The 19749-nt window shown below is 38.1% G+C and overlaps 1 protein-coding gene across 3 annotated transcripts; it reads left to right on the top strand.

The window, feature by feature from the left end:
* Positions 1 to 720: 720 nt before the first annotated feature.
* On the top strand, positions 721 to 19734 carry LOC110463862. 3 transcript variants are annotated; one of them, XM_021518765.1, is made up of 8 exons: positions 721 to 885; positions 1326 to 1440; positions 3010 to 3084; positions 4311 to 4493; positions 9102 to 9260; positions 9941 to 9974; positions 10159 to 10269; positions 17799 to 19734. In XM_021518765.1, the coding sequence occupies exons 4-8, from the start codon at positions 4334 to 4336 to the stop codon at positions 19246 to 19248; spliced, it is 1914 nt and encodes a 637-aa protein (XP_021374440.1). In that variant the 5' UTR covers positions 721 to 885; positions 1326 to 1440; positions 3010 to 3084; positions 4311 to 4333; the 3' UTR covers positions 19249 to 19734. The 3 variants fall into 3 exon arrangements, with proteins under 3 accessions (XP_021374440.1, XP_021374441.1, XP_021374439.1); XM_021518766.1 differs by lacking the exon at positions 721 to 885 and having other exon boundaries at positions 1416 to 1456; XM_021518764.1 differs by lacking the exons at positions 721 to 885; positions 1326 to 1440 and adding an exon at positions 1956 to 2089.
* The last annotated feature ends 15 nt before the right edge of the window (positions 19735 to 19749 follow it).

Here is a 19749-nt window from a genome sequence, read left to right as displayed (position 1 = left end):
AGTAACACAGGGACCCGGTAATTTGTTACAGCTGTAAATCGACTTAGAGTAATGTTTTGCGCTTTATGTGTTTAGATCGATACCATTTTATAGGGTTGCATTTTTATCAAAAAATTATCTAAAACAAAAACTCAAACGTGTAAAATTTCCCTGAACACCTCAATTTAGGTCCAAAAAAGTTGTAACAAATCATCATGTCCCTGTGGAGGCTAGTACCAGTGGTATGCGATCAGTGGTAACACATACAGAACATTGACGTACGTTTCTCCCACCCTTCACATGTGTGTCTCCCGTTTTAGCCGGGAAAGATCAGCTTATCATCCCCAAGGGGGAGATAGCCTCGTGTCGATTAGCACGTGTTCAATTGTGACGTCATTAAAATGCGTCATCGGTAATTGTGACGTCATTAAAAGTGAATGACGATATACATACCCCACATGTGTTTTTGTTTACAAACATGGCAGACTACTGTCGGTGGAGCTATGACTGAAATAAAAGGATGGGAGAAAAATAATCATCCTCTACTTTGAGGGTGTAACAGAGAAATCTCCAACCCTCGGGTTGATTTTTTTGGTTGTCTAACCCTCGGGTAAGACAACCAAAAAACATCACCATTCGGCCGGGTTGGAGATTTCTCTGTCACACCCTCAAGGTAGGGGAAGATTCTATTAGTCTTCTTTATTTTCCCGAGATTAAAGATAAACCAGTTCTAACTCAGGCTGTTGTAGATCTGACAATGGAATATATATTTATATATTTAATGTTCACTCCCTCCAGGAAATGTCAGACATTTTTTTCTATAGATAAAATGAACCATTTATAGCCGAGGTAAACAACAAATCACCTCCACATCATGGAACCGACACAATGTTTAAGGAACTCGAGGTAGCCAATCTTCTTTATGAAACCTTTGATTCAGGAAAAACATGTTTTATTTAAGTAAAAAGCAATATTTGATAATAAGTCAAATGAAGTGAAATCGAACATTAATACATAAACTGACGTCGATCCTCACCCCTAACCTACCCACCGACCTCTGTCTGAACAGCATGCTTAGAACACAGGGACCTCGGAATTTGTTACAGCTATAGTCGATCCAAACCCGAAAATACATGTAAATTTTACTCTGAACACCTTAGTTTAGGTCCATTAATATAGCTGTAACAAATTCGCAGGTGCCTGTGTCTTAGAATGATCTTATATAGGGCCTAACCTATAGTGACACACATAATTAAACATTGTCGGCATCTTTCATGCTTTATTTACATACATATAATACAAATTAAAAGTGATTTCACGTCTCCCTGAAAGTCCACTGAACTCAGTTGGTAGAGCGGCGGACAGTGAAGCTGGTAGGGGGTGAGGGTGTTCCAGTACGATCCGTGATGGAAGAACTTCTTCTACACTGAAATTACACCACAGTGGAATCAAGGAGATTAGGTACAGCGATTGAATGGTAATTAAAGTTTCGAATGTTGTATTTTAAATACAGATATAACTTTTTCTTGTTACATTATTATTCGGTTCAAATTATTATGTGTTACCAAAAAAATGTCTCATTCCTTCATTCTATACTCTTAATGTCTGCTATTTTCACAACCTACTAAGAATGCGTCTACAAAGAAACAAGTATATATACATGTTAGATACGTGAATGCGTACAATTACATAAGACAAATATGTCGAAACAGTATCGATGATGCAAAGTGTACATGTCGATAACAATCGACCAGGTGACCTGACTACCTGTACTATTTATAACGACACCGAGCTTACTTCCTCACCGTTACACCATTGGTCAGTTATATATAGACAGACAGTCAGCGGTTTCTTAAAAAATAACTAATAATAGACAGTTCTTTACGTTAACAAAACGGTTATTGGGTTTTGGCATAAATTGGAAATACTGGAAAAAAAACCCAGATAAAACCAGATGGATGTTTCAATAAATAACGCATCATTAACCGAATATTTCATTTCACCTACACAATATCACCTGCAATGATATCTAACCGTGCATGTAGACCGAGAATGGCCAAATACTGGTGGCTTGTTGTCTGTGTGTCTCTATTTTACAGTGACGTCACAGGTACGTATAATGCATACACTGTTTCAATCATCTTAATTTGAAGTAGGAACTGTGTGCTGTGTTACACTGACAATAAGGAACATCCCTTTTTTGGTATGGTGCACATATTTGTCTTCAAAATTTTCCGTTTTTAAAATTCTGATAGATCTTTATTTTTTTAAATTTAATTTAATTTTCGAAACTGGAATCCATCTAAACAGGATTATCATATAACGAAAAAGTCAAACTTATAAATTGTTGTTTTACTAAAATAAATATAAAGTTTATTTTTTTACAGCTTTACTAATACATCTATCTTGTTGGCCCGGATATTAGTCCGCGGGGGNGGGGGGGGTCTAACTGTGGGAGGAAACTGGAGTACCTGGAGAAAACCCGCGTGTTCGGGCAGGTAACCCTACACTTTTTCACGTCCGATCGGGGTATCGATCCCCGGTCGCCTTGGTGAAAGGCAGGTGCGCTATCCACTGCGCCACCCGACCACCCTTTTGTTTACTGGTTCCGACAGCTATAGTCAATTTTGTTGAAACTGCACTACACACAACTGTCTCGTACAAATCTCTTCGATTAACGGCCTTTTTTTTTTATTTCCCTCAATGTGTGACGTCATATAAAGTATGGCGTCATACAATTACAGAATAGTTGGAACACGTGTTGTCAAAATTAGAGCGAAATTCAAAACATTCTGGGGCCTCGCAAAAGACATCTTGGTTGCTCCGTGTACAACCGAAAGCGTAATGCGTAGGTAAAGCAGAGTCGAACAAGAAGTTTTATTGATAATGGGATAGTGAAATAAGTTATATAGCATAGGTAAAATGCACTTTCTCTGCCTTTGGCCCCCACAACATGTATAATTAAATAAAATGTGGTATGATAAAATCAAGCTACATGTATATACAATACGGAACGATACATTTTTACAGCATTTCTGGAACAAGAACGGAATGCACGACACCGGCTACAGGTCAGCAGTGTCCACGGCTACACTGGATCACAAGGTGCGTACACATACAACTGGGAACAAAAGGTTAACAACCAGTTAAATGTTATCAAACAAACAAGGACGGCATGGCTATATTTTTGTATGGAGCAACTATTAAAAAAGTGAATTTGGTTTAATAGGCAAAATAATCAGGCTTGGTGACCAAATCACATCCTCGTAATCCCAGGTGTTACGCTCTTGAGAACGTAAATTGGTGAAATTCCCAGGGGTTACGCCCTAGAGAACATAAGTTGGTGAAAATACCAGGGGTTACGCTCTAGAGAACGTAAGTTGGTGGAAATCCCAGGGGTTACCCTCTGGAAAACGTAAGTTGGTGGAAATCCCAGGGGTTACGCTCTAGGGAACGTAAGTTGGTGGAAATCCCAGGGGTTACGCTCTAGAGAACGTAAGTTGGTGGAAATCCGAGGGGTTACGCTCTAGAAAACGTAAGTTGGTGGAAATCCCAGGGGTTACGCTCTAGAGACCGTCAGTTGGTGGAAATCCCAGGGGTTACCCTCTGGAAAACGTAAGTTGGTGGACATCCCAGGGTTACGCTCTAGGGAACGTAAGTTGGTGGAAATCCCAGGGTTACGCTCTAGGGAACGTAAGTTGGTGGACATCCCAGGGTTACGCTTTAGGGAACGTTAGTTGGTGGAAATCCCAGGGGTTACGCTCTAGAAAACGTAAGTTGGTGGAAATCTCAGGGGTTACGCTCTAGAAAACGTTAACCTCTTACCTCTAGAGAACGTAAGTTGGTGGAAACCCCAGGGTTACCCTCTGGAAGACGTAAGTTGGTGGACATCCAAGGGTTACGCTCTAGGGAACGTAAGTTGGTGGAAATCCCAGGGTTACGCTCTACAGAACGTAGGTTGGTGGAAATCTCAGGTGTTACGCTCTAGAAAACGTTAACCTCTTACCTCTAGAGAACGTAGGTTGGTGGAAATCTCAGGGGTTACGCTCTAGAAAACGTTAACCTCTAACCTCTAGAGAACCTAAGTTGATGGAAATCCCAGGGGTTACTCTCTAGAGAACGTAAGTTGTTGGAAATCCCAGGGGTAACGCTCTAGGGAACGTAAGTTGGTGGAAATCCCAGGGGTTACGCTCTAGGAATGTAAGTTGGTGGAAATCCCAGGGGTTACGCTCTAGAGAACGTATGTCAAGAGTAAATTTACCACGCACATACACATACACACATATATCAGCTAAGTCATCCATTAAAATACCTCTCTTGACTTCTTTTAGGTACATGCGACACGTTGGTTTTAATGCGGAGTAAGTTGCTGATCGAGAATCATGAAATCGTTGACAAATTCACGCGCATAGGAGATGGAATGGGCAAGGCTGCACTTTACCAGGCGTACTACAACAACGGAACGGTTTCCATGGAACTCTTCTTTGTAAATACACTGAGGTCATGGGTGATAGGTAAGTCTGCTATATGTGGGTCGTGGGTGAAAGGTAAGCCTACAATATGTTGGTCCTGGGTGATAGGTAAGTCTGCTATATGTGGGTCGTGGGTGATAGGTAAGCCTGATATATGTGGGTCGTGGGTGATAGGTAAGTCTGCTATATATGGGTCGTAGGTGATAGGTAAGCCTGCTATATGTGGGTCATGGGTGACAAGTCAGCTTGCTATAAATGGGTCCGGGGTGACAGGTTAGCCTGCTCCATATGGGTCGTGAGTGATAATTCAGCCTGCCATTTGTGGGTCTTGGGTGATAGGTAAGCTTGCGATATGTGGGTCGTGGGTGATAGGTAAGCCTACTATATGTGGGTCGGGGGTGACAGGTAAGCCTGCTCTTTGTGGGATTTGGGTGACAGGTAAGCTTGCTATAAATGGGTCGGGGGTGACAGGTTAGCCTGCCCTATGTGGGTCGTGGATGATAATTCAGTCTGCTATAGGTGGGTCGTGGGTGATACGTTAGCCCGCTATTTGTGGGTCTAGGGTGATAGGTAAGCCTACTATATGTGGGTCGTGGGTGACAGGTAAGCCTGGTCTTTGTGGGACTTGGGTGACAAGTAAGCTTGGTATATCTGGGTCGTGGGTGACAGGTAAGCCTGCTCTATGTGGGTCGTGGGTGATAGGTAAGTCTGCTATATGTTGGTCATGGGTAACAGGTAAGCCTGCTATATGTGGGTCATGGGTAATAGGTAAACCTGCTATATGTGGGTCATAGGTGATAGGTTAGTCTACTATATGTTGGTCGTGAGTGACAGGTAAGCTGGCTATATGAGGATCGGGGGTGACAGGTAAGCCTAGATTATGTGGGTTACAGGTAAGTTGTGGGTTATATGTGGGTTAGCTTGCCATAGGTGGGTCGCGGATGACAGGTTAGCCTGCTATATGTGGGTCGTGGTTGATAGGTAAGCTTGCTATATTTGGGTCATGGGTGACAAATAAGCCTTCTATATGTGGGACGTTTCGTTTGTGACAGGTAAGCCTGTTATATGTGGGTCGTGGGTGACAAGTAAGGTTGCTATATGAGGGTAATGGGTGATAGGTAAGCCTGCTTTATGTGGGTCATTGGTGATAGGTAAGCCTGCTACCTGTGGGTCGTGGGTTACAAGTAAGCCTGGTATATGTGGGTCGTGGGTTACAGGTAAGCCTGCTCTGTGTGGGTCGTTGGTGATAGGTAAGCCTGCTATACGTGGATCGTGGGTGATAGGTAAGTCTGCTATGTACCTGGGTGATAGGAAAGCCTACTATAAGTGGGTCGTGGATGACAGGTAAGCTGGCTATATGTTGGTCGTTGGTGACATGTAAGCCTAGGTAAGTTTGCTATGTACTTGGGTGATAGGAAAGCCTACTATAAGTGGGTCGTGGATGACAGGTAAGCTGGCTATATGTGGGTCGTTGGTGACAGGTAAGCCTGCTATCTGTGGGACGTGGGTTATAGGTAAGCCTGCTATCTGTGGGACGTGGGTTATAGGTAAGCCTGATATCTGTGGGACGTGAGTTATAGGTAAGCCTGATATCTGTGGGACGTGGGTTATAGGTAAGCCTGATATCTGTGGGACGTGGGTTATAGGTAAGCCTGATATCTGTGGGACGTGGGTTATAGGTAAGCCTGATATCTGTGGGACGTGGGTTATAGGTAAGCCTGATATCTGTGGGACGTGGGTTATAGGTAAGCCTGATATCTGTGGGACGTGGGTTATAGGTAAGCCTGATATCTGTGGGACGTGGGTTATAGGTAAGCCTGCTATCTGTGGGACGTGGAATATAGGTAAGCCTGATATCTGTGGGACGTGAGTTATAGGTAAGCCTGCTATCTGTGGGACGTGGGATATAGGTAAGCCTGCTATTTGTGGGACGTGGAATATAGGTAAGCCTGCTATCTGTGGGACGTGGGTTATAGGTAAGCCTGATATCTGTGGGACGTGGAATATAGGTCAGCCTGATATCTGTGGGACGTGAGTTATAGGTAAGCCTGATATCTGTGGGACGTGGGTTATAGGTAAGCCTGATATCTGTGGGACGTGAGTTATAGGTAAGCCTAATATCTGTGGGACGTGGAATATAGGTAAGCCTGCTATCTGTGGGACATGGGTTTTAGGTAAGCCTGCTATCTGTGGGACGTGGAATATAGGTAAGCTTTATTTGGGTTCGATGTCTTCTGCATTTATCTTCTGATCCATCCAGTAGTTCATTCTAACATGATATATCCATCCAATGGTTTATTCTCACGTTATATTTCCATCCAATGACTCGTTATAACATGATAGCTCCATCCAGTAGTTCATTATAACATGATATATCCAGCCAGTAGTTCATTATAACATGATATATCCAGCCAGTAGTTCATTATAACATGATATATCCAGCCAGTAGTTCATTATAACATGATATATCCAGCCAGTAGTTCATTATAACATGATATATCCAGCCAGTAGTTCATTATAACATGATATATCCAGCCAGTAGTTCATTATAACATGATATATCCAGCCAGTAGTTCATTATAACATGATATATCCAGCCAGTAGTTCATTATAACATGATATATCCAGCCAGTAGTACATTATAACATGATATATCCAGCCAGTGGTACATTATAACATTGTATATCCAGCCAGTAGTACATTATAACATGATATATCCAGCCAGTTGTACATTATAACATTATATATCCAACCAGCAGTACATTATAACATGATATATCCAGCCAGTTGTACATTATAACATGATCTTTCCAGCCAGTAGTACATTATAACATTATATATCCAGCCAGTAGTACATTATAACATGATATATCTAGCCAGTAGTACATTATAACATTATATATCCAGCCAGTAGTACATTATAACATGATATATCCAGCCAGTTGTACATTATAACACGAATATCCATCCAGTAGTTCATTATAACATCAGATAANCATTATAACATCATATAACCAGCCAGTAGTACATTATAACATGATATATCCAGCCAGTAGTACATTATAACATTATATATCCAGCCAGTTGTACATTATAACATGATATATCCAGCCAGTAGTTCTTTATAACATGATATATCCAGCAAGTAGTTCTTTATAACATGATATATCCAGCCAGTGGTACATTATAACATGATATATCCAGCCAGTAGTACATTATGACATTATATATCCAGTCAGTAGTACATTATAACATGATATATCCAGCCAGTAGTACATTTTAACACGAAGATCCATCCTGTAGTACATTAAAACACGAAGATCCATCCAGTAGTACATTAAAACACGAAGATCCATCCAGTAGTACATTATAACACGATCCATCCAGTAGTACATTATAACACGAAGACCAATCCTGTAGTTCATTATAACATGATATATCCACCCAATAGTTCATTATAACATGATATTTCCATCCAATGGTTCATTCTAGCATGATAGATCCATCCAGTAGTTCCTTTTAACACAAAGAACAATCCAGTAGTTCATTATAGCACGAAGTACAATCCAGTAGTTCATTATAACAGGCAATATCCATCCATTGGTTCGCTATAACATGATATGTAAAAAAACAATGTTCATTATAGAACGATAGATGCATCCTGGTGTATTTCGTGATGTATTGTGTTGTTGTCTATTCAGTTTCTGTTGTATTTCGTGTTTTGTGTTGTCGTCTCTTTAGTTTCTGTTGTATTTATTGATGTTTTGTGTTGTTGTCTCATTAGCTCCTGATGTATTTATTCTTGTTTTGTGTTTGTGTCTCGTTAGCTCCTGTTGTATTTATTGATGTTTTGTGTTGTTTTCTCTTCAGTTTCTGTTGTATTTCGTGTTTTGTGTTTATGTCCCATTAGCTCCTCGTGTATTTATAGATGTTTTGTGTTGCTGTCTCTTCAGTTGCTGTTGTATTTCGGGTTTTGTGTTGTCGTCTCTTTAGTTTCTGTTGTATTTCGGGTTTTGTGTTTGTGTCCCGTTAGCTCCTGATGTATTTAATGATGTTTTGTGTTGTTGTCTCTTCAGTTCCTGTTGTATTTATTGATGTTTTGTGTTGTTGTCTCTTCAGTTCCTGTTGTATTTATTGATGTTTTGTGTTGTTGTCTCTTCAGTTTCTGTTGTATTTCGGGTTTTGTGTTGTTGTCTCTTCAGTTCCTGTTGTATTTCGTGGTTTGTGTTGTCTTCTCTTTAGTTTCTGTTGTATTTCGTGTTTTGTGTTTGTGTCCCGTTAGCTCCTGATGTATTTATTGATGTTTTGTGTTGGTGTCTCTTCAGTTCTGATGTATTTATTGATGTTTTGTGTTGTTGTCTCTTCAGTTCCTGATGTATTTATTGATGTTTTGTGTTGTTGTCTCCTCAGCTCCTGCTGTATTTCGTGATGCCTTGTACTGGTGTCGTAGTATGAGTATGTTTCTGTACAAGAGAAATTTATTTTGTTGTGGAAATGAAGCATTAAAACAAGGAATGTTGAATAAATAGATTTAGCTACATTCAATGGCTAGATTAATTTGAATATTTATGGGATTTGATAAATAGAAGAAAAAACATCACTGTACTATCAGGACTAAGGTGAAATTCGAATTTTATTTATCGCTGACAGGAAGACATGGAAAGGAAATACAGATAGCCATGCACCTTGAGAGTAATTCCAGAGACCCACAGGAGAATACTGATGGAATTCATATTCTCGTCGGGTCTTCTGAGCTTTCCGGCTTACAGTGGGAGTTGGATCCAGACCTGCAGTTCCGATGTGAAACAGGTAATAAAGACCTAATTGTATATACATGTATATAAATATATCCCTTCTTTCGTTTTAGTGAACTCTGACTGCGTATAATTCAGTGTATACGTACGCAATAGGAAAAGGCTCAGAGGATACTATATATGCTTGTTTTAAATGTGGCTCCGTTCACGGCTCAGCGATTACAGTCCGATTACACCCATTGCTTGGTTCCTTCAACATCTGGAAACATATGGATCATATTCGAGATCCATTATGTCTAATTATACAACAGAAAGATGCTAACAAACCTTGTATTTAGTCATAAGTAGAAGATGTTTTATGGTGCGCGTCAGAATATACTACCGTATACGTCGTCAAAATGATAATGAATCCTTCTGTAAAACAGAGACCTTCTTTTTATTCAAATCAGATAAATGACCCCAAACTAACACCCCAAACTTACACTTAAGGTACCGTATTGCTGGCTTTTTGTTTTACTGTAAATATGGGTGATTTATATGAACACATGCTTGCCAAATATCATGACAAATGGGCCTTTCGGTTCCTAAAAAGGGGAGAACAGTTGATGGACGGACTATGGATAGCGCTACAAGTTCGTGCCATATTAAACTAAAAGAGGATGACGTATACCACGCCAAGATGCATGGTGCTAAGTGTGCTAATATTTGTGTCAGTAAGTTGTTTTTCTTATTCAGAGAGAAATACATCAAGAAACAAGCGGGCTTTTTGGTAAGTGTTCATCAAAATAGTAACGTAAATGAGAAACTTCTTGTGTTTGTTTACTTGTAAATTTTCTAATCTGGTTTTGATGGCGACATGCAACAATTCTACAATCAGTTTTCATTTAAACATCTGCTTATTAAATGATACATATTTATATACGCATTATGTATTTACCCTTAACGTGTTGTAGGCTCATAAGTCTGGGTATAACAGCGCTTGTTACCACTGTCACTACAACTGTTACCCAAGGAGTTGCTCAACAGAAAGGATGTTTATTTTATCCATCTGTCTGTGAAATGATGTAAGTTCAAACTGTTACTTTTAGTTATGACTTTACCCGGTGTGAACTTAATAGAATGTACATGTATTTACTCCTGCCCCGTTAAATATAATTTCTCTATTGACGTTTGGGGCTAAATGCATTGTTATGACGGGGATCCCCACCTTCACCTTTTAACTCAAAGGTGAGACTAATAGAATCGTTCATCCCCTTGGGGATGAGATAGGGGAATCTTAACACGAGGCTTGCAGAATGTTTGACAACTTAGGAATCTTTCCACGAGGCCCATCTCATCTCAAGGGGTGAATTATTCTTTAACTATATTGTTAACCTTGTCATTATCTGATACAATATTTATGTTATGGGCTCAATTCATTGTTGACGTGACGTTGATGTATTGTTTATGTTACGTCATCATATTGTCGACGATCCCCGTCTCAATCATACCCTAGATTGGAACGTATACATTATCACACTGTGTTTTCGGTGTTTCATCACGAACACTTTGGATAAAATCGAGACGCCACCGCAAAATACTAAAGATTGTAAGGGTTTGTCTTAAGAACATTTTTTCTCATTTCTCGCTCGTGGATAAAATATTGAGTTCAAATGCTCGGCTCGGTTTAAGCCGGAACAATGACGGAAAGCCCCATCAATCAAATAACCTCGAGATTTTCTCCAAGTGCGTGCGATTAGAAAAACGAGAGCATGTTCCCACAGCGAGATAAACTGTTTATCATCTATATACTACTGCCTTATATATTTCATCAATAAAAACAGTCAACTGAATATCATGTCTTTCAATCGACTTCTAGGCAGGGGCCTAGCAATTGTCGATATCCTCGCACTCGTGAAAAATATCAAAATATTAGACACCATTTAATATCCTCTATATCCCAGCCCCAATGGGCTGAACAATTCTATTTGTCTTACCTGTAAGGCGGGAAAATATTGTATTAGTCTCACCCTTGGGTTAAGACGGGAAGGGGTGGGTTCCCCGCCATAACAATTTTAAAACGTCACGTCAACAATGCAAATGAGCCCGTAACGTAAATTATAGCATTTGTACATTCCACCCTTGCAATGAGATAGGGGGCAAGCTTTACATTTGGCAACTCAAGTTCCTTTTTCCTTAGATAGAGGTTCCTATTTCTCCCCAAGGAAGTGTGAGAATCTATAAATCCCAAGAAGATGCTCCCGGTTTGGGAACTACATTTATCATCTATATACTACGTTATATCACTATGTTATAGCATGATAAATTCATTACCATGGGTTGTCAGTTAGAAAATACCCCAGAATAATTTTGCCCATTTACCGCCATTTGGGAACGTATTTTCTCAATAAAAAATGTCTGCTCGCGCCAGGTGACATCCTAACCCGGAAATGATATCCACACAAAAGTGATCCGCGTAAGAACATCGTCCGCCATAAACAAATCAATAAAAAGTAAACAATATTGTTAGGATAATAAAACCATTTCAAGCGTAGTTTTTCTACATAGTTTTAAGGTTCATTGTATTTCTCCGGGCAATTCTTCTATTTATTAAAGTTTGTCACAGAGTGAGACAGAGGAATTGCGATCGTTGACCATTGAGCTTAGAAGTCATTTGGAAAACATGGTGTTTAGTTGACTTTTCTAAATGGAGAAATGTATAAGGTAGTAAGTATAGTATATAGATGTTAAATAGTTTATCATACGGTATTTCAGCCTTTTGCCGTTCGAACACTTTTCTCATTGTCGCACGTAGATTAAATCTGGAGTCCTCTCGATTTTATCCACTTGCTCGGGATGAGAAAATACAGTGTGATAATCTATAATTCATATTTTTTTTCTCAATCTTGACCAGGGAGTACATTTAAACAAACGCTTGCGTTCAAAATGTTCAGTACCGTATCGGCTGTCGTTTAGTAATGTGACGTCATTTCGATACATTTAAATGTCCTTGTTACAGTCCTTAACTTAGCTTATCAACCAAGAAGGTGCTATAATCCAATAACAACAAGTAATAATTGTAATGGGGGACCTTTACAGATGTCCCCCAAGCTGCCCCATAGTCACAAAGATGCATCAGAAAAGGTTCGCAATGCCATAATACACTTACAATATTCATACTAAATTTGAGTGACATGGCACAATTTCTGAATTGCGACCAATCAGAAGTGTTTGTGTGGTTGCTATGGCAACGATACCCATGCGATTGAATTCGCAGTCCCCTTATACCCCTATATACCAATTTTCATAAAAATCGAACAATATCTAAATTTCGACCAATCAAAGGCCAGGAAATGGCAGCCATTTTGTTAAATCACAAAACAAACACCGCAGTTGTATTTGTAGTGCCATACCAAATTTCATCCAAATCGGACAGTATTTAAATTTTGACAAATCAGAGGGGGAAAAACGGCGGCCATGCATTTTGTTGAAATGTGAAATCTAAGCTTAGGAAGTAATCATTGTCCTATGATTCACCTACATACTAAATTTGATCAAAATTGGACAATATTTAAATTTCGACCAATAAGAGGCCAGGAAATTGGGGATGAGTGATCAAATTTGATCCAAATTCGACAATATTTATATTTCGACCAATCAGAGGACAGGAAACCGGGGCCGAGTGATCGTTTTCCCATGATTCAGCTACATACCAAATTTGATCGTAAGTTTAATCACAAAACAAACACCGCAGTTGTATTCGTAGTGCCATGCTACACCTAGGCACCAAAGTTCATCCAAATCGGACAGTATTTAAATCTTAACCAATCAGAGGAAAAAAACGGGGGCCATTTTGTTGTAATGTGAAACCTGATTATCTTACGGAAGTGATCAGTGTCCGATGATTGTTTTGGTAGGGTCATACTTCACCTATATACCAAATCATACACGAACACTCATGTAAAATTTCGTTAAATTCCGCTCTACGGTTTTCGAGAAACCTCGTCAGCGGAAGAAAGTGGAAGAAATAATAATAATAACTAGAATTGCAATTGCGAGCAATAGCGGAAGTAACCCCTCCCCCGCTTATTACACAGCCATTTTGTTTTTTTCACAAAATGAGCACCGCAGTTGTTTTCGTAGTGCCATACTTCACCTACATACCAAATTTCATCACAATTGGACGATATGTTTAAATTTCGACCAATGAGAGACAAGGAAATGACAGCCATTTTGTCGAAATGGGAAACTCAGGCTACGAAAGTGACCGGTGTCCCATGATATACCCACATACCAAATTTCATGAAAATCAGACAATATCGAAAATTGGACCAATCAGAGGTCAGCATATGGCAGCCATTTCGTTTTGTACAAAACGAACACCGCAGTGCCATACTATACCTACATAAGTTCATCAAAATTGGACGATTTTTTTATTTCGACCAATCAGAAGCCTGCATTTGGCTGCTATTGTGAATCCATAGTCAATAACTTTTTTGTCGAAAACGAGCGCTGTGACGTTATAATCCCTTTCACTGAGTTTGGTTTAAACTTTGTTTTATTCAAATTTTGTTTGACAATACATTGAAGTACATGTTTTATAGAACAGAAAAGGAAACAAAAACAAGTGTCGGAACACTTATGTAAATTTGTTACCTGCTTAATAATCAACTTTTCAACACTAGCTACAAGAATGAAGTTATATGTACAACAGAAAAATTACGGGAATAGGGGAGGGGGTAATGGATTGGTATGCAGTGGAAACCAGGAATGAATAACATATCAATATACATATGATCATCAGATGGTAATATCATATTGCTCTATTGCAATGAGTATGTGGAACACGGTTCTGTAAAATATAACTATGCAATAGTAAATGGACACACGATAAAGGTTAAAATGTATATACATGTTACATAGAATAAATCACCACTAAATCAACTATTGACAAAACTAGAATGTCACAAAGCACCACCATGATTTAAAACGTTGCAGTTCGCATACTAGCCATCACACTTATTAAATATAAGTCCATAAAACACTTTACCGCCTCGTCCCTGGCACGTCCTGCTATTTCAAGGGAACACATCACTTTATCAAACTATCATACTCATGGCCAGTTAGTGACATAATATGGTATAAAGAAATGCAATGGCAAAATCACTGAATAAGCATATAAATCCAAATACATTTTAAAACATAGAAGTAAAACGAATGCAACACAACATACATATCTATATATGTCAAAATGAAATTTGTAAAGGACTATTCAGTTATTCGGAATCTTTTAGTTTTGAGTATATAATTTTGGACGGCTAGAAAAATTGTAGTGTTTTCTTGATGGATTAGAGAGTCATCACCAAAGAGTAAAAGATTAGTAGATAGTTGATACGGCAAACTCAGAATTTGAAGCTGTCTAAGTGCTGTATATTTATTACATTTTAGCAAATAATGTGTTGAGTTCTCAATGGCACCGCAGGAACAATTCGGGGATGGTATGGTGTTTTTCGTAAACAAGTGTTTTTTTAGGGAGCTACATGACATACGCAGTTTTGCGTGGTAGATTTAACCCAGACGTGTACCCTGAAAGTAGTATGAAGGTGGACATGATTTACTATTAGATTTCAGAAAGGCTTTTAAATGGGAAATGGAAGGATTATTTCTAATATGTAATGGAAGAGAATTCCAATTGTTTACAGCAGAAGGAAGAAATGCATTTAGATAAATATTTGTTTTACAAAGAATAGGTGTCAGACATGATGGGTCAGAAAGTCTGGTATTATAACTATGAACATCACTAACTGATTTAGGTAAGAGATTATACAGATACTCTGGAGTATTTTGATAAAACATTTTATGGAATTATTACAATTTATGATTAAGTCTACGGTCTATTAATTTATTCCATCCAACTTCTGTATATAGTTTGTCTAAGCTTACAAGTTTAGTAGCACATGAAACAATTCTAGCAGCTTCCACATTAACATTCTCTAGTTAAGAAATATATTCTTTGGGAATGCTATCCCAGACAGTATCAGCATATTCCACAAGTGGTCTAATAAACGAAAAAATATATATTTTGTAATGTTTGCCTGTCGAGTTTAAATTTTAGAGATCGAATAATATTTAATCTAGACGTTGTTTCTGAATTATTTGTTTAACATGTTCAACCCAACTGCAATTATTCGAAAAAAGAACTTCACGATGTTTATGTAACAGTACCTCTGATATTTCTTCATTGCGCATATGTAAGATTGGATGGGGTTGACTGTTTCTTTTTCTACTAAGGGTCATATTTTCCGTTTTTTTAGGATTGAAATTAACTAACCAAGATTTGGACCATTCAGTAATTTCCGTAGATCTGACTCCATAATGTTCACTGAGTTTCATTATGTTCGATCAAATAGAACAATTTTTTTTACTGGTTATGATTTCGGCCAATCAGAGCAGCGGCGGACATCTTGGATGGTTGACGTAGAAAAATAGGAGTCAGATGTACAACTACAAATTGTACTGATTATATATGCAAAGCATGATAAGAATCCCATTAGTAGTTCCTGAGATTAAGCGCAGACATCGGAAAAATAATAATAAAAATAATAATAAGAACTAGAATTACAATTGCGAGCAATAGCGGAAGTCATCCCTCCCTAAACGAGCACCGCAGTTGTGTTAGTAGTGCCATACTACACCTACATACCAAATTTCATCAAAATTGGACGATATTTCAATTTCGACCAATCAGAAGCCTGCATTTAGCCGCCATTTTGAATTACATTTCGAAACTCAGGTTACGAAAGTGACCAGTGTCCCATGATATACCTACATACCAAATTTCATGAAAATCAGACAATATTTAAATCTTGATCAATGAGAGGCCAGGAAATGGCAGCCATTTTGGTTTTTCATAAAACGAACACCGCAGTTGTGTTCGTAGTGCCATACTACACCTACATACCAAATTTCATAAAAATTGGACGATAATTGAAGTTCGACCAATCAGAAGCCTCCATTTGCCCGCCATTTTGAATCCAAAGTGAATTAACTTTTTGTCGAAACGATCGGTGTGATGTTATCATCCCTTTCACTAGGTTTCATTATGTTCCGTCAAATAGAACGAATACTATTACCAGGTTTGATTTCGGCCAATCAGAGCAGCGTAGGCCATCTTGGATGTTTACACAGAAAAATAAGAGACAGATGCACAACTAGATATCGCACTGATTATGTATGCAAAGTTTGAAACCAATCCGGTTGAATTTGCAGTCCCCTAATACCCCTATATAGCAATTTTAATCAAAATCGAACAATATCTAAATTTCGACCAATCAGAAGCCTCCGTGTAGTTGCTATGGCAACGAAGCCCATGGGGTTAAATTCGCAGTCCCTTAATACCCCTATATACCAATTTTCATAAAAATCGAACAATATCTAAATTTCGCCCAATCAGAGGCCGTGGCGGCCATCTTGGTTGACCGATCGGAAAATAAAAGGTCATTTGCACACACACTGACCATGATGAACACTTCTGTAAAATTTCATTAAGTTCCGTCCAATAGTTTTTGAGAAATGGAGTTAAACAAAAAAGTCCCCCACTTCGTTTTGGGGACTTAATAATAAGAAACGGAGCAACAACAATATGTCCCCAAATATTGTTTGGGGGACATAACAAGCACCATTAACGTAATGTAATCGCTTTCCAAACGGAATTCAAATTCAAATTATGACGGGTATCGTTTGCGATTGACGTTCACCGCCTGACGGGAATAGTGATCATAGAATGCACTCTTTGGTTCCCGCAAAATGTCTGTTCCGCCATTTTACAAAACATTAAAATGCATTTTTAATCGAATGAGGACACAGAGAATGAAAAAAAAAAGAAATTTTTTGTTGTTTTGAACGTAATGTGCTTATCAATCCTTTAACGATACGCGACGTAATGATATTGATTTCCCTATCAACATTCTTAGATATTATAGACTCTGTTAATAGTTCAAGTCCATATTTGAAACAGGATACACTACTTGTATTAGCATGTCTCGTCGACATAACATCGTTTCGGATCGGATTGAAACACATAATGCCAAAATAAAACAACCCATTCCCTCACGCGATCGATTGAGTATTGATAACTGATATATCAATTAAAAACCGTTTAAATTTGTGTTTCCACTCAAATATATTTTGCCTTTTTATAAGGGAACACGGATACTTGTATCAATTGATTTAGCATATTCGTTCTAGGAGAGGGTTTGCCCTGAGGAACATAGCATATCTAGGGTGAACAAATACAGTATGCAAGTTTTTCATCGTCCGCGTTGATCACGATTTATTAAGAATAAATCTTGTTTTCTTCACAAAAAAGGAACACTTGTGCCATTAGTCTCTTTATTACGAGTTTGTTTGTTAATAATATTAATTATATGTTTTAATGATTATGCCTTATTTAGCCCGAGTTTCCCCTAGCCCTGACACCAGACTTAGACATTTTGACAGATAGATGACTGGTGTGGGACCATCCATCTATCTGTCAAAATGTGTAAGTCTGGTGTCAGGGTCAGAGGAATCTCGGGCTATGCCTTATTGTTCACTACCACTTTGTCTGTTTCAGAGATGAAATCACAGGAAGTCTGAGTCCAAAATCAAAAAAGCTGCGTTCGGAATTAAAAAGGGAAATGGAAGAAATCGGCTGGACAAATCTGTCATCACAACTCGAGTCAACACAGACAAATTACAGACGTTTGATATTTTTAATGAACAAGTTAAATAAAATGACAGATATTTCAAACTTTACTGAATTATCTGAATTTTACCCGAACACTTTCCTTACACATTACCAAGAATGGCTTCAAGATACATCGATAGCTTATGTGATGGGATTATTTGAATCTGGTTTTGAATTTCTGATTCTCTTTAATTTGATGGTGTCAACAGTTACACAAACGACTGCAATGATTTTAAGTGGTTTAGTTTTTGTTCTCGGCATAGTGACTTCTGAGTCTGTATTACTCAATCAGATAACAGAAGAAAGGAATGTTCGAGACAAGCTCAGACAAAACAAAATTAGTCTAGAGCATGCTATAGATGTAATGGAAAAGAATAAAAGACAAATCGAACTTTTCAAGTTAAAGTATATAGAACAGATTGTGAACCCATTGCAATCATTAGTTGCTCCCTTTCAAAAAGAATTTCCATCATTACACCTTTATTTGCAAAACCTGAACAACACTAAGAACATAAAATACAGATATACGCGTGATATTAATTCACACCTGCAAAAGTTAATATCATTCATTGAAAGGGACTTGGAGAGAGCAGACAGTATTATAAGGCAATATGAACTTTTCAATGCGACATTGAATGTGCTCAAAAATGATATCGCTGACAAAAAACAACCCATCAACATAATCACAAAGATTCATGATATCTACCATAACACCAGTTTACCTACAATATTTAATTCGACGTTTGATTTGCTTCAATACATAGCTGTTAACCTGACAACCAACGTAAGTAGCTGTTATTGGGGAATCCGAATGGATCTGATAAGGAGTGGAGTGTTGGGCAGGAATACTTACACTTCTGTTCCGTTGTGTTGGTCTCCAGAGCTTGGAGAACATGAGCGAACTATCCGAACCAACGTCATACAGACAATCGCTCCTTGTAGAATCTTCCGACAGTTGGAAGGTGAAATATTTAACAGTATGTCCAAACTGATAAAATTTATTGCCGATTTTATTCTACCAAACAAGGACTGTTATTGGGGGTATGACCTTGTCTACATACGAAACGCTAGTCGACCACTACCTGTTCTTGAAAGCATGCAACTACATTATAAAACCTTTCTATATATAGATGTAGCTATGCATTTCAATGTCAGTACATCTAAAGTATTCCAAGAGATGTGTGAAAGTTATGGTATTTGTAAACAAATGTGGCAAAAATTTGTATTCTGCTCTGTACGTCCGGTTCCAGGGAATAACATCCATATATGTGTTGAAGAAGTGGCTTCAGACTGCAGAAATATGACAAGTGTCTATGTTAAGGATTCGTCTTGCTAAAAACAGTTTTTTGGAAAAACGGCCAATATATGGACTATACGCATCATCATCAACTTTCATATGGTACCCACTTATATGTCTTTTTTAACTTACTAAACATATTTTATAATTTACAATGTTTAAATGATGTAGAATAAGTTATTACAATGTACTTTTATTAATATTTTCATTTTGTTTTATTTTAAACATGTACGTAACCAATTATTCATCTGTATTATATGTCATTGAAATAAATTATGTGAATAGCTTCCATATTGATTCATTCATATCAAAAAGACTTTGAGAAATGAAATGAAGCGGCATACAATTACACAGACTGGATTGGAAATGTTAATATGGTGATTTCCGTATTTACGTAGAATCAACGTTAATAAAATGATGTGTAATAACCTGGAAAACTTATTGTCCATTCGTAATGAAGGAAGATGATTAACGATTGCTCACACAGATACACGCTTACAATCTTGATAATTTTTCAATAAAATTTCTGGCAACTTGTGT

Source organism: Mizuhopecten yessoensis, unplaced genomic scaffold (assembly GCF_002113885.1).
Source record: "Mizuhopecten yessoensis strain PY_sf001 unplaced genomic scaffold, ASM211388v2 scaffold10937, whole genome shotgun sequence".
Taxonomy (NCBI): domain Eukaryota; kingdom Metazoa; phylum Mollusca; class Bivalvia; order Pectinida; family Pectinidae; genus Mizuhopecten; species Mizuhopecten yessoensis.
Note: the sequence above shows the minus strand (reverse complement) of the source record. Positions and strands in the feature narration are given on the sequence as shown.